Genomic DNA, 19,175 nt, shown 5'->3' with positions numbered 1-19,175 from the left:
AGTTAAATGGGAATGTTTCCAAAGGTGGGTAGCGTGGTACACCTTCATCCACTCAAAAGGAGATGTCTTCCTTAGGTTCTTGCTTGGAAGCCCCTCTGCTGACTTTGGGATTGGGTTCTAAAAGTTATTCTCCAAGATGGTTGTATGGAATTCATCTTTTCATAGAGAAGCTATGCTCTGGGCCCTGGACCTGCTGGTAAAGGCATTGAGGAATCCCTGCTGGAGTTCTGAGGAATTGTCTCTGGGTGTGAGAGAACAAGAGGCAGAGAGGTACCTCCCCCTATCTTTGCTGCCCTCATCACACCTCTTAACCTGCTAGGGGCAGCCTGCTTAACTGCACTGTGGCCTCAGTTTCCTCATCTGGAAAGTGGGCTGGTGTTACCCACTTTGAAGGGCTGTGGTAATGTTTAGGTAAGAGCTAGCTCAGTAGGCTAGAGCTACAGGTGTGACTGCTGTCAGACAATCCTGTTCCGCCAAGCACTCCAAGCTCTGGAGTTAAATCTTTGCTCCTCTCATCAGATGCCTTTCTGTGGGCCTTAAATATAATTCACACTCATATGTGAATGGCAAACCATCCCTTTGCTGGTGTATTTGCATATTTAAGAGAATATTTGTTAATTCAAGATGAGTGTCTACTTGGGTTAGTACCTAGGTACTTCCTGAGTAGATGAGCTGAATTCTTTCTGGAAACTGGTGTGTAGAAATCAGTGTTTTCAAAGCCAGAGCCCCTAAGCTGGTCTTGCTGCACTTGACACCCAGCTACACTTTAGGGTGTGTCCATGTCCTCATGTTTTCAGAGTGGGGCCACTCCCAGTGACTGGTGTGAGCAGTTAAGGCTGCTTTGTGTGAGCCTGGGCTGAGGACCATCAGCATTGTTGCTCATGTCTTTTTAACCAGGGTATATAGAACTGTGTGTTAATATGGTTTCTTAGTTTAAATTAAAAATTGTTGAGAGATGAGTGGACTAGCTGGAAAATAAAGGCTTTTAGAGACAGGCAGATTGATACTTGAAGAGGGGAGAAGGGTAGATTTAAAAACAATGGTTTACAACCTGTGAATCTGCTGAACTTCACTGAATTATACTTTTAAAGGGGTATGTGAATTATATCTCATAGAAAAAGATGAGGCATGATACTCAGCATTCCTCACACGGTGAGTACATTTGTTTTGCTGGTCAAGTGATTAAGATTGATATTCAGAGCGATGACCTAATAATGAGTTTACATCTCTGCTTGTTTACTGGTTTTAGTGCCGAGCCTAAAGGTATCCATTAGAAGTGTCTACAGTGGAAGATTTTTTTTTTTTTACTTAAGAAAGGATAACTTCAGTAATGTGGGATGACTCGCTCCTTAGTGATAAACGTTGACCACATTAACCGCCTGTATGGCTTACAGTTTAAACAGCCTGTGAACTAAATCATAAAGGATAAATAAACTAGGAGATCACGAGGGAGAGAGACCTGGAAGGCACGTGAGGCCACAAGTCAAGTGTTGAATCAGATTTGTAAGTTGATTTAAGATGGAGAAAAATTGAACCCAGTATAGATTAATTCATACCTCGAGTTTCAGGCTTTGCTCTGCCCATTTTTTTCTTAATTTTAATTTGGGCTTTTTTGTTACCATATTCTCCTACCAGGTGTGCTCTATCTTCCTCATAATAAGTGTTTGTGGTAGTTTTTATCCACTCATATTTCTAAAGGATTGTTCTTGTGGCTGTATAACTTCTTGCTTGGTACGGTCCTGGTTTGCGCTGTTTTACTCTCAAAATGTCCCAGTTTGGAAGATAAATGATATGGTCATCCTACTAATAGGAACTGTTGAGGAAACTGGCTGTCTCCCTTTAATTAAGCAGAATAGAGAGAAAAATCTCAAGTGGGAGACTTTTGTGGTGCCATGGTCTTGAGCGCTTAACAGTTTTATTCTTGGAGTGTTTCTGAGCTTCAGTAGAGGGGAATTTCGGAGAACAGTGTTTCCTGTAAACCTTGCTAGTTTCAACCAGATTGTTTCAAACCCTCTGCTATTCTGTGGATCAGTTCATAACAAATAAAAAAAAAAAGTGTCTCAACATTCATAGGAATGATTCAGCACTGGTTCATTTCCTTTCCGACTTGCAAAGTTCAATTTAGAAGTTTTTCCCAGTGGAATTCTGAAAGGTTTATACTGTGTGAAACTTGGGGATTTCAGATTACAGGTTCAGATTTTAGAACTTGTAGTCTTGGTGCGCTTGACATTCTTAGGTTTCCAACTTGCTTATCTTTGTTCTTTGGGAGACTGTAATGATGTCCTATGATGTGCCGAAATACACTGGACTGGGTATCCACCTGGGATTGGTTCCAGGACCTCTGCAGATAGCAGAATCCTCAGATGTTCAAGTCCCTTATGTAAAATGGTGTAGTATTTGCATATAATCTACACACATCCTCCAGTATACTTTAAATCATCTCTATAGATTACTTATAGTACCTAATACAATGAAATGCTTTGTAAATAGTTGTAAATATGGTGTAAATACTAAATGTCAATAGTTACCAACTTGCGGCAAATTCAGGTTTTTTTTCCTGTTTTTGAACTTTATGGATTTTTTTTTTCCAAATATTTTTGATTCGAGGTTGGTTAAATCTGTGCATTTGGAACCTGTGGATACAGAGGGAAAATGGAGTGGAATCTAAGAAATTTTAGTACTTTGTCTAAAACCAAAAATAATTATAATGACACTGCTTAATTCCAGGTGGTTCTTTTAACAGTATTCATTTAATTATTTTATTATGTGCTTTAGGCAGTAAATTGGGCAGGTGTTCAGTCTGAAAGAATGGCTTCTGGCCTTTGCTGTTGAGAATTGGGAGAACTATTTCCTTGTTGGGGTGGTTCACTGGGAGAAGGCATTTGAGCTTCTCCCCAGGGCTGGGATCTTGGTCCCTACACTTCCAGCTGTATGGGTTGGATAGCTCCTGCTCTTGGCTCTTCTTGTGACCTTGGCCAAGTCCCCTGAAAATCTTTGCTTTCCCTTTCTGGAGAGATGCTCCAGCCTGCTTTTGAGCTGAGCTTTAGATTAAAGAGATAAAATGTGAGAGCCTTAGGCTGAAAGGTCCTGGAGCAATGTTGTTATCAGAGTGATTCCATCCACAACCCCACACTCCCCTCCCAAAGCGGGTTTTGTGGAGGAGGAGCAGTACTGCTGAGTTCACTCTATACCTTTTCTTTCAGTTGTAATTCCCAGGCCACCCTAGGAGAATTTGGATAAGAAAGGAAGGCTGATAGGCCAGATTCTGTCTTAAGCCTATTCTTCAGCATTACCTCATTTGAACCCGAGAGCTTCATTTGTGGTTGAAGAAAGTGAGTCTCAGAGAGGTTTAGTAACCTGCCCAAGGTCACACAGCCAGTGTACCCAAAATTTGGGCCAAAATTTGAAGCCAGTTCGTAGATCTGTGTGACTACGCAGCTGCCAGGCTAACAAAAAGACTGCATATTAAGTCACCTGTGGCATTTGAATGGTGTTAAGATAGACTGTGACATTGAAACAAAGGTAGACTTCCACTCTTTTGGTATATTTGTGCAGAAACAGCGAAGTACTTACTACTTTGTTTTGTTTTGTGTTCTTGGTGGCCCATTTTACTCTATTTTCAAAACAAACATGTGCCTAAGGTGCTAAAATGTGACCCACTCAAGCCTTTCCGAGGGGAACTGCCCCACCTTAGTCGTTCATCTTCTTGAAGGGGGGCAAGATTCACCTCTCCCCTTTGGTGTCAGTCTTCAAAGACTGTGGGGACCCAGAACCCCTCACCTCTCAGACTGGTTATACTAGCCATTGAAAATGAGAGGCTACCTGGGGGCTCGGTTGATCTGAACTGCTCTGTAGGTGTGTTGAGGGGTGAGGGGAGAAGCTGATCTGGTTTGGAAGCCTGGAACTGGACCTGCCAGTATATCTGGTTTTTCTTTGGTTTGGAAGCCTGGAACTGGACCTGCCAGTATATCTGGTTTTTCTTTGGAATGTGCTCTTGTCGGCCTGCAGGCAGAATAAGTTAGCCCCCTCTACCACCCTGAAGGCCTGGATGTGGAAATGCTCTCATGTTGGGGGTAGGGTTTTTAGGTAGATGACCTTGACTTCAGTCCTTGATAGTGGGGGTGCTTGGAAGCATGGGAGATGGGGTGAATTTCTCCCCTCCCCACCCAGGTGACCAGCTGGAAAATATGTCTTAGGCTGTGATATGTGATGGACAGTGGCAAGGCAGAAGGGAAAAGAGAGTTAACTGCTTTATTCAGAGCCCTTAATAATCAGGTCTCTGAAATAGATAGTAGGGACTTGGAAATGGGGTTGCTAATGGAATTGCTACCCATCTTTAATGTCTTGGTTGGTTTTTAGTGAAAGATTGTGGGGTCGTTGATACTGTCTTACTCTTGTTCACCTAATTCTGGTGACTCTAGGCCAGAAGGGGTTGGAGACACTGATGGCCAGTTTCTAGGACTTGTGCTCCTTATCTTCTCCTCCTTCCCTGTCCTGGTTTGCCCCCTTCTTAGAGTCATTATATATTTCCCAGTGCCTTTTGGCTACTTCTGCTGTTGGCCATTTTGGTGTTGTCCTAACTTTTTGTCGATCTCTCAAGTGCTTTATATACTTTGCAAATATAAAACCATGGCTTTGAAGTCAGACCCAGGTTCCAGTCCTAGTTCGGCTTATTGGTTGTGAGGTCTTGGGGAAAATTATTTAATCTCTATGGGCCTCTGTCTCTTTATCTGAAAAATGAAAATAATAAGGTAAAGTGAAATATGATGGAATATGTGAGCTTCTCCATTAGTTGCCCCAACCCATTCTGAAGTCTCCTGCTTCCTCTGTCCTCCAGTTCTTTGTCCAAGATCCTGAGGGTTTTGTCCCAACCAGAATGGACCAGTCTAACAGGAGCTCATTTATTTGCTTTTCCATCTTCCTCCTTTGGGTTTAGTTTGAAGCTTTTTTCCAGCTTCCCTTCTTGCTGGATTTCCTGCTCTGTTGTTTTTCTCTCTTCAGACAATTTCCCTTTTGCTTTCATATTTTCACAGACACACACACATGCCATCCACTTTTTTCACCCTTTCTCCTCTGCTTTTATCCCTTTGAGATCTTAAAGGGACTTCTCCTGCAGTTTCCTAGGTTTCACCAAAAATGGTCATCAGCAAAGCACCACTTCTTGATTCTGCTGTCTTTCACACTGGGGAGCATTCGATCTCTTGGCTTAGGGAGTTACCAGCACTCTTACGAGTTACTGTTTTGAAAAGACATAACTCATCCTGATTCTCATTGCATTTATGAATTTGTAGAATTACACACATTTCTTCCACTTATCTGTTTGACCCTGGGCAGCCTACTTTATTTTGAACCCCCGTTTCTCACCTGTAAAATGCATCTGGTAGTGCCTTTCTCGTGGGTTATGGTGAGGGTTAGCTGAGGGTTAGCATGATGCCTGGCAGAGTGTCCCATTAATGTTATCTGCTGATTGTAATTTTGGCTGTGATTACCATCACCCGGTAGCCATGAGTTAGCGTGCCAGGTATCTCTTATCTTAGCGTCTTTCTCTCTTTTTGAAGGAAGTGGACAGGAACAGTGTCTTTATTTATTTTAGATTTTCAAAATTTTTATTATGAAAAATTCAGTATAGTAGAGGGCAGGGAACCTCCCTGGACCATCATCACTTAGCAACAATCATCAACTCATGGTCATTCTTGTTTCTTCTAAATCCCTGGTTCCTTTCCCACTAGATTATTTTGAAACAGTCCCAGATGTCATACCATTTTATCTGTAAAGGTTTAGTATGTATTTTAAAAATATAACTTTTTAAAAAACACCAACTGTAATATCACACTAATATTTTAATAATAATTCTGTAGTATAAAACATCTGGTGGCTCTTTAGATTTCCTTGATTGTCTCATCAGTGTTTTTCCATAGTTGGTTTGTTTAAATCAGGGTCCAAACAAGATCAAAGGTTATCTTTGGTTGTTCTGTTTCTTAAAACTCTTTAAAGATCTCTTCTCTCCTTTTTTCCTCTTGTGGGCCATGTGATATAAAAGCCTGTTTCTCCTTTAGAGTTTCACTCATTCTGGATTTTGCAGTTGCAGTCTCTTAGTGCTGTTTATCATGCTCCACTCCCCTCTGTATCTCCTATAAATGGGAATTTAGACCTAGAAACTTGATCTGTTTCAGGTTTAATGTTTTGGGGTTTTTGTTTTTTTTAAGACAGGAATATTCCGTAACTAGTAATCCACCAGGAGGCATAGGATGTCCAGTTGTCTCTTTCTTTGTGGTGTTAGCCATTGATTTACCATCTCTGCCTGTATCTGTTGTTTCATGTGGGCTTCGTAAACTGGTCTGTTCTAGTCCTCTCACTCCTACTTCATTTATTAGCCAAAATACTCTTGTAGAAACTTGCTGTCATCAGTTGTTTGGTTAACCTGGCATATCCTTGTACAGAAAAGGCAGGTATGTGTTTTTCTTATTTTGTTTGTTTGTTTGAATGTCATTATGCAATTGTAGATTTAAAATTGTTGGATGCTTTTGACTCCGTTGTAGTTTCCTCTTCTTACTGATGCTCAGATTGTATGATCTTTGGGCAGTGGGAGTTTCTTTGGTTGGCTCTTGTGTCCTTTCGATATGCACCTTACGGTTTTTGCTAGCAGGTGCCTTGCTATCCTATGTCTTCTTGTGTATCCTTGGATTTAGAATGAACCATTTCTGCAGAGCTTGGTTCCTTTTAGGGGGAAATGCTATTTCAGAGCTACAACTTGGGTAGCGTCTCTGTCACTCCTCCCCCCGCTTTCAGAAATGGATCCCACCTACTATGTCAACTCTTTGGTCCATGATAAAAACTTTCCTTACACGCTTATCTCATGCTTGGCCCCTTTGGCTCTCATTCTGCCATTTCCACACTTGTGCTTCTCATCTTTGTCCTTTTCTCCCTTAAGACAAAAGGCGAAACTGAAGAATTCCCCCAGGACAGTTCATGGCTTGACTCTCATCTTGAAGGCCAAAGCTCACATTAATTTAGGCTTCACAGAAGACCTTAATCATTGCCTTCAGTCCTGTCTCCCTAATGTTGTGTTCTGCGCCTTGTTTAAATAACCAGAAGGTGAGAGATTCCTTATCTTAGTACTACTCTGAGCCATTCAGACTGCAAGCTATAGTTTGATGATATTGTTGGGGTCAGTTTACACACGTGTTTGAATAAATACTTGTTGAATTAAGTTTTGTACCTTCCTCTTCTAAAGTGTTTAAAATAGAATATATTTAACCTCTCACTCATTTAAAGAATTTATCACAAATACATTATTTTTATAAGGTAAACAATTTTAAAGCTCTGTAGTTTTAGGCAGATTTATGCACTGGAGTCCTAGACGGAGCACAGCTATTCTGCTGTTGTGGGAATACAATAGTAAGCCTTTAAGTCTAAAATGAGGGGTTTTTGTTTAGTAAGTCTCCTATTACACTGATTTTTAGTAATTTCTATCTTTGCTTTTTGGTAATTGTTTGATGCCCGTGTTGGTGCATCACAGAATATGAACTTAGGCAAAAAATAAGTAAAATTAAAAAAAAAATCTCATTTTAAATACATCTACAGTGCTCTCTTCAGAGGTTCTATTCAGGCCTGGAGTTTCAGCTTCAGTAATAACTTTTTCTTTTGTTGATAAAAGAAAAGCCGTATGCGTTCACCGTCCAGCCAACACAGCCTTACAACAGAATGAGAGACTAGTACTGAAATGATCATCATTTGTGACATCCCTGAGAAATTAGCCAGTATCCTGTCCTGTGAAATTTTGGATACTCATTTAACATCCATCCCCGCCCCCCCACCCCCACCCCCCGGGCCCACGACATCCCTTCTCACCCCCCACCCTGCCTTTTTTTTTTTTTTTTTTTTTTTTAAAGGCAGCAAGCTTCATTTAATGGTTCCTCTGTATTAAGAAACGTACAGAAGAGTAGGGGTTTATTCCCTTCCCCTTTCTCCAGGGGCACAGAGAGAGAGGGTGAGGAGCCCTGTAATTCATAGGCAGGCCTCTGTGCCCCGAGGTTAAACTCCTTTCACAAAGGGAATTTTCTTTACGGTCCTGTGGCTCCCTAACACAGTGGAGGCAAGTGGTAAAAGCTACCAAAGAAAAAGCTGGACTGGAGCCACTGACGTCATGCCAGTAAATCTGTTGGAGGAGCCCAGCCGGGCAGCGCCTGCCAGGCAGCCCTTGCACTTTGGCCTTGCCTGGTCAACTGGTCTTACTGCCTCTTCCATCCCCTGCTTCCCCCCCCAACCCCTACCCACCGCCTGCCATTTTTGTTTTCTTCTACCCCTTTCCCGCTGTGTGATTGGACTTGTGTTGAAACCTGTAGATGGTTTGAAAGCCACCCCTGAAACTGGTCCTGTTCTTAATTCCCCAAGGATTGGTGGGCCAGGGAGGCTTGGAAACTTTTCCCTCGTGGGATTTCTTGATGATAAGTGACGCTATGGGGACATCACGGAGAGCAGCCAGAGGTGCCAGCTTCTGACTCTGCTTCTAGAGAGTTTTGCTTTCAGGACTGATGTGCCTGTGTGTGTGGTGGGGGATAGAGAAGACTGGTCAGAGGATGGGCAGAAATACTGAATTGCAGTCTTCCTGTAGAAGATGATTTAAGAGAACGAGTTCCACCATGAGTCCTTTATTATCCATTACTCATTGGTCAGCTAACCTTGAACTCTCCCTGGTTTGTAACTGTAACAGTTAAATCTAGAGCTACATGCTGCTTTCCGTCTCGGGTATTCAGAGTCACAACCCCAGATGCGCCTGAATTAAAATATTGCTGTGCTAAATCTATTTTTACATCTAGGGCAGTGACATCTAAAAATAAACCTTAACCCACCTGTTATTCACTTTTGGGAAGTTTGGACGCTGTCAAGTCACAGCCCACAGATTAGGCTTTTGATCATGGCTTCAGATGTGATGCCCACATTCTACGTTTCCTGCTATTGGTGTGATGTTTTCATTGTTTCATTAATCATTGTCCTGTTTATGTTGCTGTGAATAGTCATTTGCAAATAAGAGTGAAGCATAGGTTCAGAGTGGTTTTGAAGTTCCTGAGTCTTAGGGTCAGAAACATATTAAAAGCAGTATCTTATCCATGAATCATTAGATGAGTCAGTTCCTGAAACCACTACAAGCCTCATAGTTCTTGGCTACAAGCAAAAGCAGGAAATCCAGGCTTCAATAACTTCCTTTCCCAGTCCTGGCTATAGTCGCGTTCGTGGTTAGGTTCTGCTGCTTGCCTTTGTAAGCAGTAGGAAGATGTATGTCTGAGGAACAAAAAGACACTCGAGTCATTTTACTGAAACTGTTTATAATTTGTGGTCTTGCTCTGAATGTCAGGCTGCATTGGCATACCCTTGCCCTGCACAGCTCAGCCAGGAAAGAGAGCTGGCTGGGTCTGCCCAGATGCCCCCACAAATGCATGGGAAATGTTTCAGGGAGCTCTAGTTAGGGTCCAGTGAATCCTGAAACTTGAGGGCATGCAAGCAGACCTTAGGGGCAGAAAGCTCTGGAGTCCATTTGTATAGCTGAAATATCAACTTCTTTTGTTTTGTTTGCCTGTGGGGAGGGAGAGGAGAGAAAGGGAGGGAGGGAGGGGAGAGCACAGGAGTGCCAGCCCGCCCGAGCTCTGGCCTGGCTCTTGCTCTTGCTTGCAGTTTACTTCCTTATATACAGGGTCTTATTTTTTAAAAAAAAATTCCTTTTGCAGTGTTTCAAGCCAGTCTTACTGACTTCAAAATCAATTTGATAACTCTTTTTTTAAATATTGTAAAAAGTAAGGCAGAAACATGAAATGCTGCCTCACAGTCATGGGTCTCCACACCCTATATTTATTTATTCTCTTTTATGAGGAGCCTCCCCTCATCTGCCTTCGTAAGTGAGGAGAGACTCAGGTTGGTGTCTCTCTGCTGCTTTATGGTTTGCTTGTGAGTTTATGGACTTTTTCCATCTTAGAAAAAATTGAGTGTGATGCGTTCCTATTTATCAACTCTAACGTTCTTTGATGCTGATTGGTGTTGGCTAGGTGGGGGATTTGAAAAAGTGGGACTGAAACTAGACTTTTTTCCACTAAGTTTGCCTGGAGTCATTGGAAGTTCTGATAGGAGTCCAAAAATAGAATGGGTAGACAAACCTGTGAAAAAGATGAGGAAACAGAAGAGAAAAATGAAACGATGAGCAGTCACATTGATGCCGTCTTTTAAATTGAGCTTGTTTCCAATTCATAGCCAGCAATAGCTCGGAAAGGTCAAATCCTATTTCAGCCTTTGTAAAGGATAAAGTAAAAGCAGATGCAAAAGTTTGCTTGCCTTCTTAATGAGGCCTGGCTGATTCGCAGCACAGCCAGGCTGGTGGGTGCCACTTAGTTCCTACTCCTCATTTGTGTTTTGCGTCTGGATAATTCTCTGTTCAACTTCAGTCTGAGCTAAGAGGTTCTGATGAGCTTTTGAGAAAGTTGGACTCATTTTGATTTCAGAGATTGGACTGAGAGTCATAATATTCGACTTTGGTTTTCGAGATTTCAGGCTTGTCCAGAAAAGCCCCTAAGTCCTGAGTGAGTTTGTTAGGAAATCACTGAAAATATATTCCTCTTATTAATGTGTGAAGAGTAAATGTCTCAACTTGAAAGAGGTTTTTCCTAATGCTGTGAGAGATACAAACCCAATTATTTTTATTTGTCCTGCATTGATCTGAGAGTTAACTTCTTTTTAATGCAGCTTTCAGGCTGGGAGTGCAGACTGAATCTTGAATTGCTTGCTGTCTCTGGACCAAGTTGTTCAGGCCCAGGGATTGATTCATTAATTAAAATCAATGTAAATGGATTTGTAAGCCTCCTGTAACAGATTATCTTATTAGCAGCCACACAGAGCAGCCCATGATCTGGGAGGAATGTGTTTGTTGCTCTAGGTGAAATAGACCCCCCACTGATGGACTCTTTGGGTCTACTTTATGAAAAACCCAGAGGCTTTTGTAAGGAAGGAGCCTTGCTTAACCTTTACACTGAACAGATTCTTCCTATGGAAAATTATTTTTAGTATGCCTGCCCCAGAAGGCTTTAGTTCTGTGTATATTTCTCTACCATGACTGTGTCTCTCCCCCACCATTGCATTCATGATTCAAGGACATTTTTCGTGTATTTGCCGGGTTCTGCCTGTTTCCAGGCAAGTTCCCGGCGGAGAACCCTCCTCTAAAGAGGAAAGGAGGAACCAGAAATAAATTCGCATTTGATGACAACAAAGTGATTTTTTTCTCCGACCCAAGCGACCAACAGGCAAACTGCAGAGAAGACATTTATCTGTTATTTGAGGATCTGGCTGTACAGCTGTGCTTCCTTGGAGTGATGATAAGGAGACAGTGATGATTGGAAACCTTGTGGCTTTAGCAAAGGTCAGAGCTCGTTAAGCTGTTGTCATTTATATTGTCATTTTTTGTAATTGTGCTGGACAGGTAGATATCCTCTAGTTAGACCAGCTCACCCATCTTATCTCTGTTGTCTGGATCTAAGGGGGACGTTTGACCTAAGCTGAGTCGAACTCTCTCCTGAATATTTTGGGATTGAGACAGCAATCCTAGTTGGCCTTTGATGCACACCCTACAGTTCAGGGAAAAGCTAACTGGGGAGTAGATGTTTGACCCATGGGTACACAGAAGCATAAAATTAAAACTGCTTTGCAGAGAGAAAAGAACAAAGCAGTTGTGCAGAGGAGGAGATGAGAGACCTTGGGAATAGTCTCATTTCTGGATGGCTTTCCATTTCCTGCTTTCCACTTCCCATGAGGGCTGGCTGCAGTTCCTGATTTGGGGTCATCTGATAGACCCCTTGGCCTTATAATGAACCCATGTTCCCCTACCCTTTTTTTTTTTCCCCCTTAGGTTAGTGGGAGTGGGTTTCTGTTAACTGAAACCAACTGGTCTCTGGCCGACTAGTTTTCTGGGAAAGAAGCCCTGTGTGGTGCTCTGGAGAGGCCCTACTCAGTGTGATGGCACTCGGCTTCTGCTCCGTCTGCAAGGCAGGGCTGCTGTCGTGGACCCAGTTCTCCAGTATGGATTTGGTCTGAGGGAACTGACTAGGTAGTAACAATAAGGGCTTCCCTCCTAAACCCGTGTTTCAGACTGGAACTTTTCAAGGCCTTACGTAGGCCTTCCTGCTGCTTGGTTCGCCTTGTGGATTTAGGTTGTACCCTGGCTTGGTTCAAATGTGGCAGGTGAGGAATTTTCCCAGTCATACCCCGGGGCACTGAGTTCTGGTTGGCTGGGCACCTGGAAAGAGGCAGGCCAGGTGTGTCATTAGACCTGGGTGTCCTGCGTGGTGGCGCCACCCCTCACTTCCTCCCCTTCCATCTCTGATCAATGCAGAAAGCATGCGCTCAGTGGCCTTTGGCAAATGCTTCCTGATGATAAATCCAGTGTGTATATTGTGCACGTGCTTCAAGCTTCCTATGTCAGGGAACCTTCCAGGTTCAATGGATTTTATTAGCAAATGGATTAAATAGCAAATGCCTCTCTTGAGGAGACTGATAAGATGTGTGTGTGACCCTGGGATGGTATCAGAAACAAAAGGCCTGCTTCATCTGCTGTTCCCCAGATTGGGGGCCGTTGGGGGGTGTGGCAGTGTAAATGAGCAGGGAGGAAGATTTAAATGAGACTTAACATTTAGAAATAACAAAGTAGACGTTGTTAAGATAGAATTTTGGAAAACTCTTACCATATATATTAGCAAACAAATGCACTATTTGTTGGCATCTTTTATAGATTTGAAGCTGTTTTTAGTTTAGGCTTGATATATGTTCTACCTGTGGGTTTCATTTGTTTTTTTTTTAACTGAGAAAGTTTGGAAACTTTTTTTTTTTGATTGAAGTATAATTGAAGTGTAATATTATAAGATAATGATTCACAGTTTTTAAAGGTTATACTCCATTTATAGTTATTATAAAATATTGGCTATGTTTCCTGTGTTGCACAATATATCCTTGTAGTTTATTTTATACCTAATAATTTGTACCTCTTCATCCTCTTCCCCTATCTTGCCCCTCCCCCTTCCCTCCCCCTCCCTGGTAACCACTAGTTTGTTCTCTATATCTGTAAGTGTTTCTTTTCTGTTATATTCACTAGTTGTATTTTTTAAATTAATTAATTAATTTTATTTATTTATTGGCTGCCTTGGGTCTTTGTTGCTGTGTGTGGGCTTTCTCTAGTTGCTGCAAGTGGGGGCTACTCTTCCTTGTGGTGCGCAGGCTCCTCATTGTAGTGGCTTTGCTTGTTGCGGCTCACGGGCTCTAGAGCACAGGCTCAATAGTTGTGGCGCACGGGCTTCGTTGCTCCGTGGCATGTGGAATCTTCCCAGAGCAGGGCTCAAACCCATGTCCCCTGCATTGGCAGGTGGACTCTTTACCACTGCGCCACCAGGGAAGTCCACTAGTTGTATTTTTTAGATTCTACGTGTGAGATCATACAGGATTTGTCTTTCTCTGTCTGACTTATTTCGCTTAGTGTAATGCCCTCCAGTTCCATTCATGTTGTTGCAGATGGCATAACTTCATTCTTTATGGCTGAGTACTAGTCAATTGTATATGTGCGCACCCCTCCCCCCTCCACTTCTTTATCCATTCATCTGTTGATGGACACTTAGGTTGCTTCCATATCTTGGCAATTGTAAATAATGCTGCTGTGAACATTGGGGTGCGTGTATCTTTTCCAATTAGTGTTTTTTTGGATGTATGCCAAGGAGTGGAATTGCTGGGTCATATGGCATTTCTATTTTTGGTTTTTACAGTCTGCCTGTTTTGTTCATAGTGTTTAGTTCGTATATTTAGAAAGTGGAAACCTGGAGAATTTTTTTTTCTTTATATTGAGAAAGGGATTGGAAAGGGGGACAATGTAGAAACTTGTTGGAACATGGACATGAGGGGTTCAGACTTAGATAAGTGTGTTCCCAAATGTCACATATCTGATAAAAACATCCAATGTTTACATGATGTTTTACAGTTTACACAGTTTTTTTTAGTGGGTTAACTTATTTAAATCCTCACAACAACTTGTTTTGTGTAAGTGAGAAAATGCAGTCCAAGAGATTAGGAGGCTGACCCAGGATCACACAGCCAATAAGTGGTTAAACAGTGACTGGGTGAACCATCACTGGGATGCCACTTAACCACGCTTGCGGGCCTCCTTAGCTGTGCTCCCTCACTTTTGTCAGCCTTAGCTGTGAGAGGAGAATGTGTTAGGACAAGGCTGTAGAAAGGTGCTGTGGGGGTGGGCGAGGGAGGTCTGGGGATGGGAAAGGAATGGTTGTAAACTACCAGTTCCAACATGTCTCTGTAGTATTCAGAGCACAGAAAAAGCAGGAAGGGACTCAGATGATCCTGTCCACTGGATTTCCAAACCAGGCTGAATATCTTTGTCACCTGGGAATTAAAAAGAAAATACTGATTCCTTCTGTTCACCTTGGTTCTTCTAAATCAGAATGTCCAATGGTGAAGCTTGGGCAAAGGTTCTGAAACCTTCCCAAGTGATTCTTATGAGATATCTGAGCCTCACTCAGTTCTGGTCCCATGTCTGTTTAATTAGACAAGTTCTGTAAAATTTAGCTACTTAGTATTCCTGGGAGCTTGTCAGAGATGCAGAATCCGAGACCCCCGCTGCAGGCCTGCCAAATTAGAATCTTGATTTTAACAAGATTCCAGGTGAACAGTATGCATATTAACGTTTGAGAAGCACTGCTTGTGTCTCAGCAAAACATCAGGGGGCTGTGGGGTGGGGTAATCACACATACTCTTCTCAGTTTGTCATTTGCCTTTTGACTCCCCTGTTACATAACTTTCCATGCAGAAATTGATTTTACATCAGATTTATCAACTCTTTATGGTTTCTAGGTTTTTCATTTGCATGCAAAAGACTATCTTACTCTGAAAGTATTGGAAAAATGTCTTACACATAAAAAAATGAAGTCATAATATACCTGACCTAGTTGAATATGTCTAGAATTGGTTTGGTACGGCGGAAAGAGTGAGGTAGAGATCCGAATCTTTTAACTTAATGCTTGTCTTGTCCTGACACAGTTAACTGAGTCTTTTCTCCGTAGATCCATAAACTAAATTCACATGTGCTCCATTCTCTACCTGGAGCTTTAATTACCATAGCTCCATGAGGGGTTTTGCTATCTACTTCAGCTACTCACTTTTCATTACTTTCTAAAGATTTTTTCCTGGCTTTTTTTACAGATGTGTTTATCTGTCTATTTACACTTTTAGAAACACTTTGTCTAGTTTGAAAAAATTTTCAGAAACTATTTTTATTGGGATTCTGTTGAGTTTATAGATTAGTTTAGCCTCATTCTATTTTTAAACATATTTATGTCTTTTCTAATAAGACTCAATTATTAGTCTTATTATCTAATAAGAATAAATTAGTTATTCAAAACAAAGTCACACCAATCTTTGTAACAGGTGTTTTGAAAGTTATAAGAATGTATGTTCTGTAGGGTTTGTCTTCAGAGAGACTCTAACCATCCTATCTGGTAGGTGCCCATCTGCTTCTCTTCCCCTGTCCAGCTGCCTGTAATCCTGAATCATGTTCCTTTCCCTCAATAAAATTCATTTGTTAATGCTCTGACTTACCTGCTAGATTGTAAGCCCCACAAGGGAAGGTTCCATGGCTGTTTTATTTTCTAGTGGAATGGCTCAGTGTTTAGAAAATCCCTGGCAATTGGTGCTCAGTAAATATTTGCTACACGAGTTGGGATGAATGAAATCCCAGTAACCAGAGCTTCGGGCCCTCTAGTTGGCGATTAGCTTCATGTGGGATTGTCTGGACTCGAATCCCGGTTTGAATTCAGCCCATAGTATGAGAAGTTATTCTAATGGATTAAAGTGAATGTGTGTTTTTTGGGGGGCAGCAGTAGTTATCTACTAGTTGAATCAAGGACAGGCCTGGAGTATTTTAATCTATGAAAGTTGACAAAGTGGTGGAAGTTCATGGTGAAGCATGGAGATTGATGATGATTGACAGCTAGTGCCGGCCTTGGCACCTGGCCAGTCCTTTGGTAAATAATGCTCCAGTCACATCCCACCACTTTGGGTTTTTTTATTTATTTATTATAAATTTATTTCTTTATTTATTGGCTGTGTTGGGTCTTTGCTGCTGCTCTCGGGCTTTCTGTAGTCGTGTAGAGCGGGTCTTCTCTTGGTTGTGGTGCGTGGGCTCCTTCTTGTGGTGCCTCCTCTTGTTGCGGAGTACGGGCTGTAGGCACGCGGGGTTCAGTGGTTGTGGCGCATGGGCTTAGTTGCTCCATGGCATGTGGGATCTTCCTGAACCCAGGGATCCAACCCGTGTTCCCTGCATTGGCAGGCTGATTGTCAACCACTGTGCCACCAGGGAAGACCCCACTTTGAGTTTAGCAGTGTCTCCCTTTTAGATCATTCTGGTTAGGTTAATTTTTTTTTTTTTTTTTGAAACTAGGGAGAATAAAATGTTGCTGCAAAGAACTTTGGACCTTTTCTCTATTACTAAAAATCCCTTACTGAAATCTGCATCACCTATTTATTAAACCCTTTTATTTTGGGCACAAATACCCAACTTTTGAGCACCTTATGGACAGGAATAGACTCTTCACCCATTTTTATAATTGTTAAGATCCTGGTGCTTGACAAAAGCTCAAGTAGTGAGAGAAAAACCAAACTCTAAACATACCACGTATTTTAAAGTTGTTGGAAAAGTGATGTTTTATCTGTAGTGTGCAGTGGAAATAAGTTTTGTGTATATTTTAGTTTCTGCTGGCTTTCTTAAAAGCCACACGGATCTTAAAAACTTTTCCTCCTATGATGGAAGAATTTCTAGAAATTGTGTTTCTTGACTCTCATATATTTTCCTCTCCCTCTGAAATGAGAAGTGTCGGATATTTGGATGGAGTTGGTCAGTCATTTAAAACACTGCTGCTTTGGCTCTGTAGTTTGTGATTTCAGGTCTATATTTGGAATAAATTGAAACTCCAGTGCTGTTGGAGGCTTTTAACACATTTGATGCCAAGGGGCTTGGTTTTGTAGATTATAAGTAGTTCAGTTGATTGTTTGTTTCTTCAGTAAAAATAATTTTGAAAACAATCACAGTAGCTCCACTGCATGATTCTGTGGTCATCTCCTTGAGCTGCATTTGAGATACCTTGAGCAAGTCTGTTTCCAGCACATGCCTGCCTTTATAGTTCAGCTTTCGAGCAAAAAACCATGGCACTTCCCCACTGGTGACCCTGTCGTCCCACCTGCACTAAATTTGTATTTGCTTCTTCGTGTGGACAGTGTACACTGTTTGAAGAGTGTGTGTAAGCCCGTTGTGTTTTCTTTAATAAAACTGCATTTATCCTTGTGTAGACAGATTGTGTTCTTTGAGTCTAAATTCTTAGAGAACACTGGGAACTGTTTACTCAGATCTTTTTTCTTTCTTTAAATAAAGCGCTTCCTCAAGTGTAGCAACTTTAAAACTGTTAAAAGTCAGCCGAAAAAGTTGGTTGAAGGGAGAAAGAAGGCCGTGCTCTGGGGTGGTTTGAATTTAGTAACTGTCTTTTGGAGTGATAAGGGCTTTTACTTTTCCAGAACCTGTATCAAATAAAACAAAACTGTAAAATAAAACATAGGCTAAGGTCACAAACCTAAATTAGGTCAGTTAGGCCTTTCTTTTGACCTGGGAGGTCAGGTTGTTGGAAAACCAGACAGGGAGGCTTGAAGACGTGAGGTGCTGCTGTATTAAAAGACTTTTTTGAGTAAGGGGCAAAGTTGAGTCATTGGAGCACATTGTGCCTGTGGATTTTCACTGCTTTTGGGTTACAAAAGTTGGGGTGAAATTTCTTCTTTATTTAAAATTATTTATTTTTGTTTGCTTTGGGTCTTTGTTGCTGCGCACGGGCTTTCTCTTGTTGTGGCGAGTGGGAGCAACTCTTTATTGTGGTGCACAGGCTTCTCCTTGTGGAGCATGGGCTCTAGGTGCCCGGGCTTCAGTAGCTGTGGCACCCGGGCTCAGTAGTTGTGGCTCGTGGGCTCTAGAGCACAGGCTCAGTAGTTGTGGTGCACAGGCTTACTTGCTCCGTAGTATGTGGGATCTTCCCGGACCAGGGATCAAACCCGTGCAACCTGCATTGGCAGGTGGATTCTTTTTTTTTTTTTTAAATTTATTTTTTTATTTATTGGCTATGTTGGGTCTTCATTGCTGCACACAGGCTTTCTCTAGTTGAGGTGAGTGGGGGCTACTCTTCGTTGTGGTGCACGGGCTCCTCATTGCCGTGGCTTCTCATTGCCGTGGCTTCTCTTGTTGCAGAGCACGGAGTCTAGGCATGTGGACTTCAGTAGTTGCGGCACATGGGCTCAATAGCTGTGGCTCACGGGCTCTAGAGCACAGGCTCAATAGTTGTGGCACACGGGCTTAGTTGCTCCGCGGCATGTGGTATCTTCCTGGGGCAGGGATCGAACCCGTGTCCCCTGCATTGGCAGGCAGATTCTTAACCACTGCGCCACCAGGGAAGTCCCAGGGTGAAATTTCAATTCATTGTATGCTGGGGTCTGTGTTGGGTCGTGGGGTTCTGAGAAGGATGAGAACTCGAGGCTAGTTCAGGGAACCTCAGGGAACTCCAGGGCAGTGGGAGGAAGAGAGTTGTGTTAAGGGGACCTTCCCAACCTTCTGTGGTGAATGATATGATGGGGAGGTGCAGGGTCTGCCAGAGAAGAGGCTCAGGGCTGGGACCCCGAGTTCCTCCTGAAGCTAAAATAATAGGGAATGTGAGCTGGCTGATCTTTATGGTTTCCTGGACTATGTAGACTACACTTAACATGAAAAAGAAGAGTTTCCCTAAGAAATCCTATCCAGCGAGTGACAAGATAATGCAGGAAATGTAAACAAACGGTTAGCTTTAATGGAAGGCAAACTGCTGGAGGGCCAACTGCTGCAGTCCTGGGGGCTGGTTTTCCTGTCCCCATCTCTGGCTGGCTCCAGGACCCTTCTTTTGATCTGCTTACAGGCTTTATAAATGGAGAGCTGGAGGAGGTAGAGGCAACTGGTTTTTCTGTGGGCTTCTTTTATCCCTCGTGTGCCATGGAATGGTGAATTCTGCTGTCAGCACTGGGGGTCCGCCCCTTGAACAGAACCTTTGTGTGTTCTACCCTCAGGGCCGTGACAGCCT

At 42.4% G+C, this 19,175-nt stretch overlaps 1 protein-coding gene across 9 annotated transcripts in view; it reads left to right on the top strand.

The window, feature by feature from the left end:
- Nucleotides 1-19,175, top strand: part of TEAD1 (TEA domain transcription factor 1) — a 257,074-nt gene that overhangs the window by 10,087 nt on the left and 227,812 nt on the right. For 6 of the 9 annotated variants that reach the window (XM_057747392.1, XM_057747389.1, XM_057747387.1 and 3 more), the window contains exon 1: nucleotides 1,016-1,152. The exons of the other annotated variants lie outside the window; for them this stretch is intronic. In XM_057747392.1, the coding sequence (XP_057603375.1) occupies nucleotides 1,129-1,152 (24 nt within the window). In that variant the 5' untranslated portion in view covers nucleotides 1,016-1,128. Of the gene's footprint in view, nucleotides 1-1,015; nucleotides 1,153-19,175 lie in introns of those variants that run through there. 9 annotated transcript variants of the gene reach the window in all.

The sequence above is a fragment of the Hippopotamus amphibius genome, chromosome 9 (assembly GCF_030028045.1).
Source record: "Hippopotamus amphibius kiboko isolate mHipAmp2 chromosome 9, mHipAmp2.hap2, whole genome shotgun sequence".
NCBI lineage: Eukaryota > Metazoa > Chordata > Mammalia > Artiodactyla > Hippopotamidae > Hippopotamus > Hippopotamus amphibius.
Note: the sequence above shows the minus strand (reverse complement) of the source record. Positions and strands in the feature narration are given on the sequence as shown.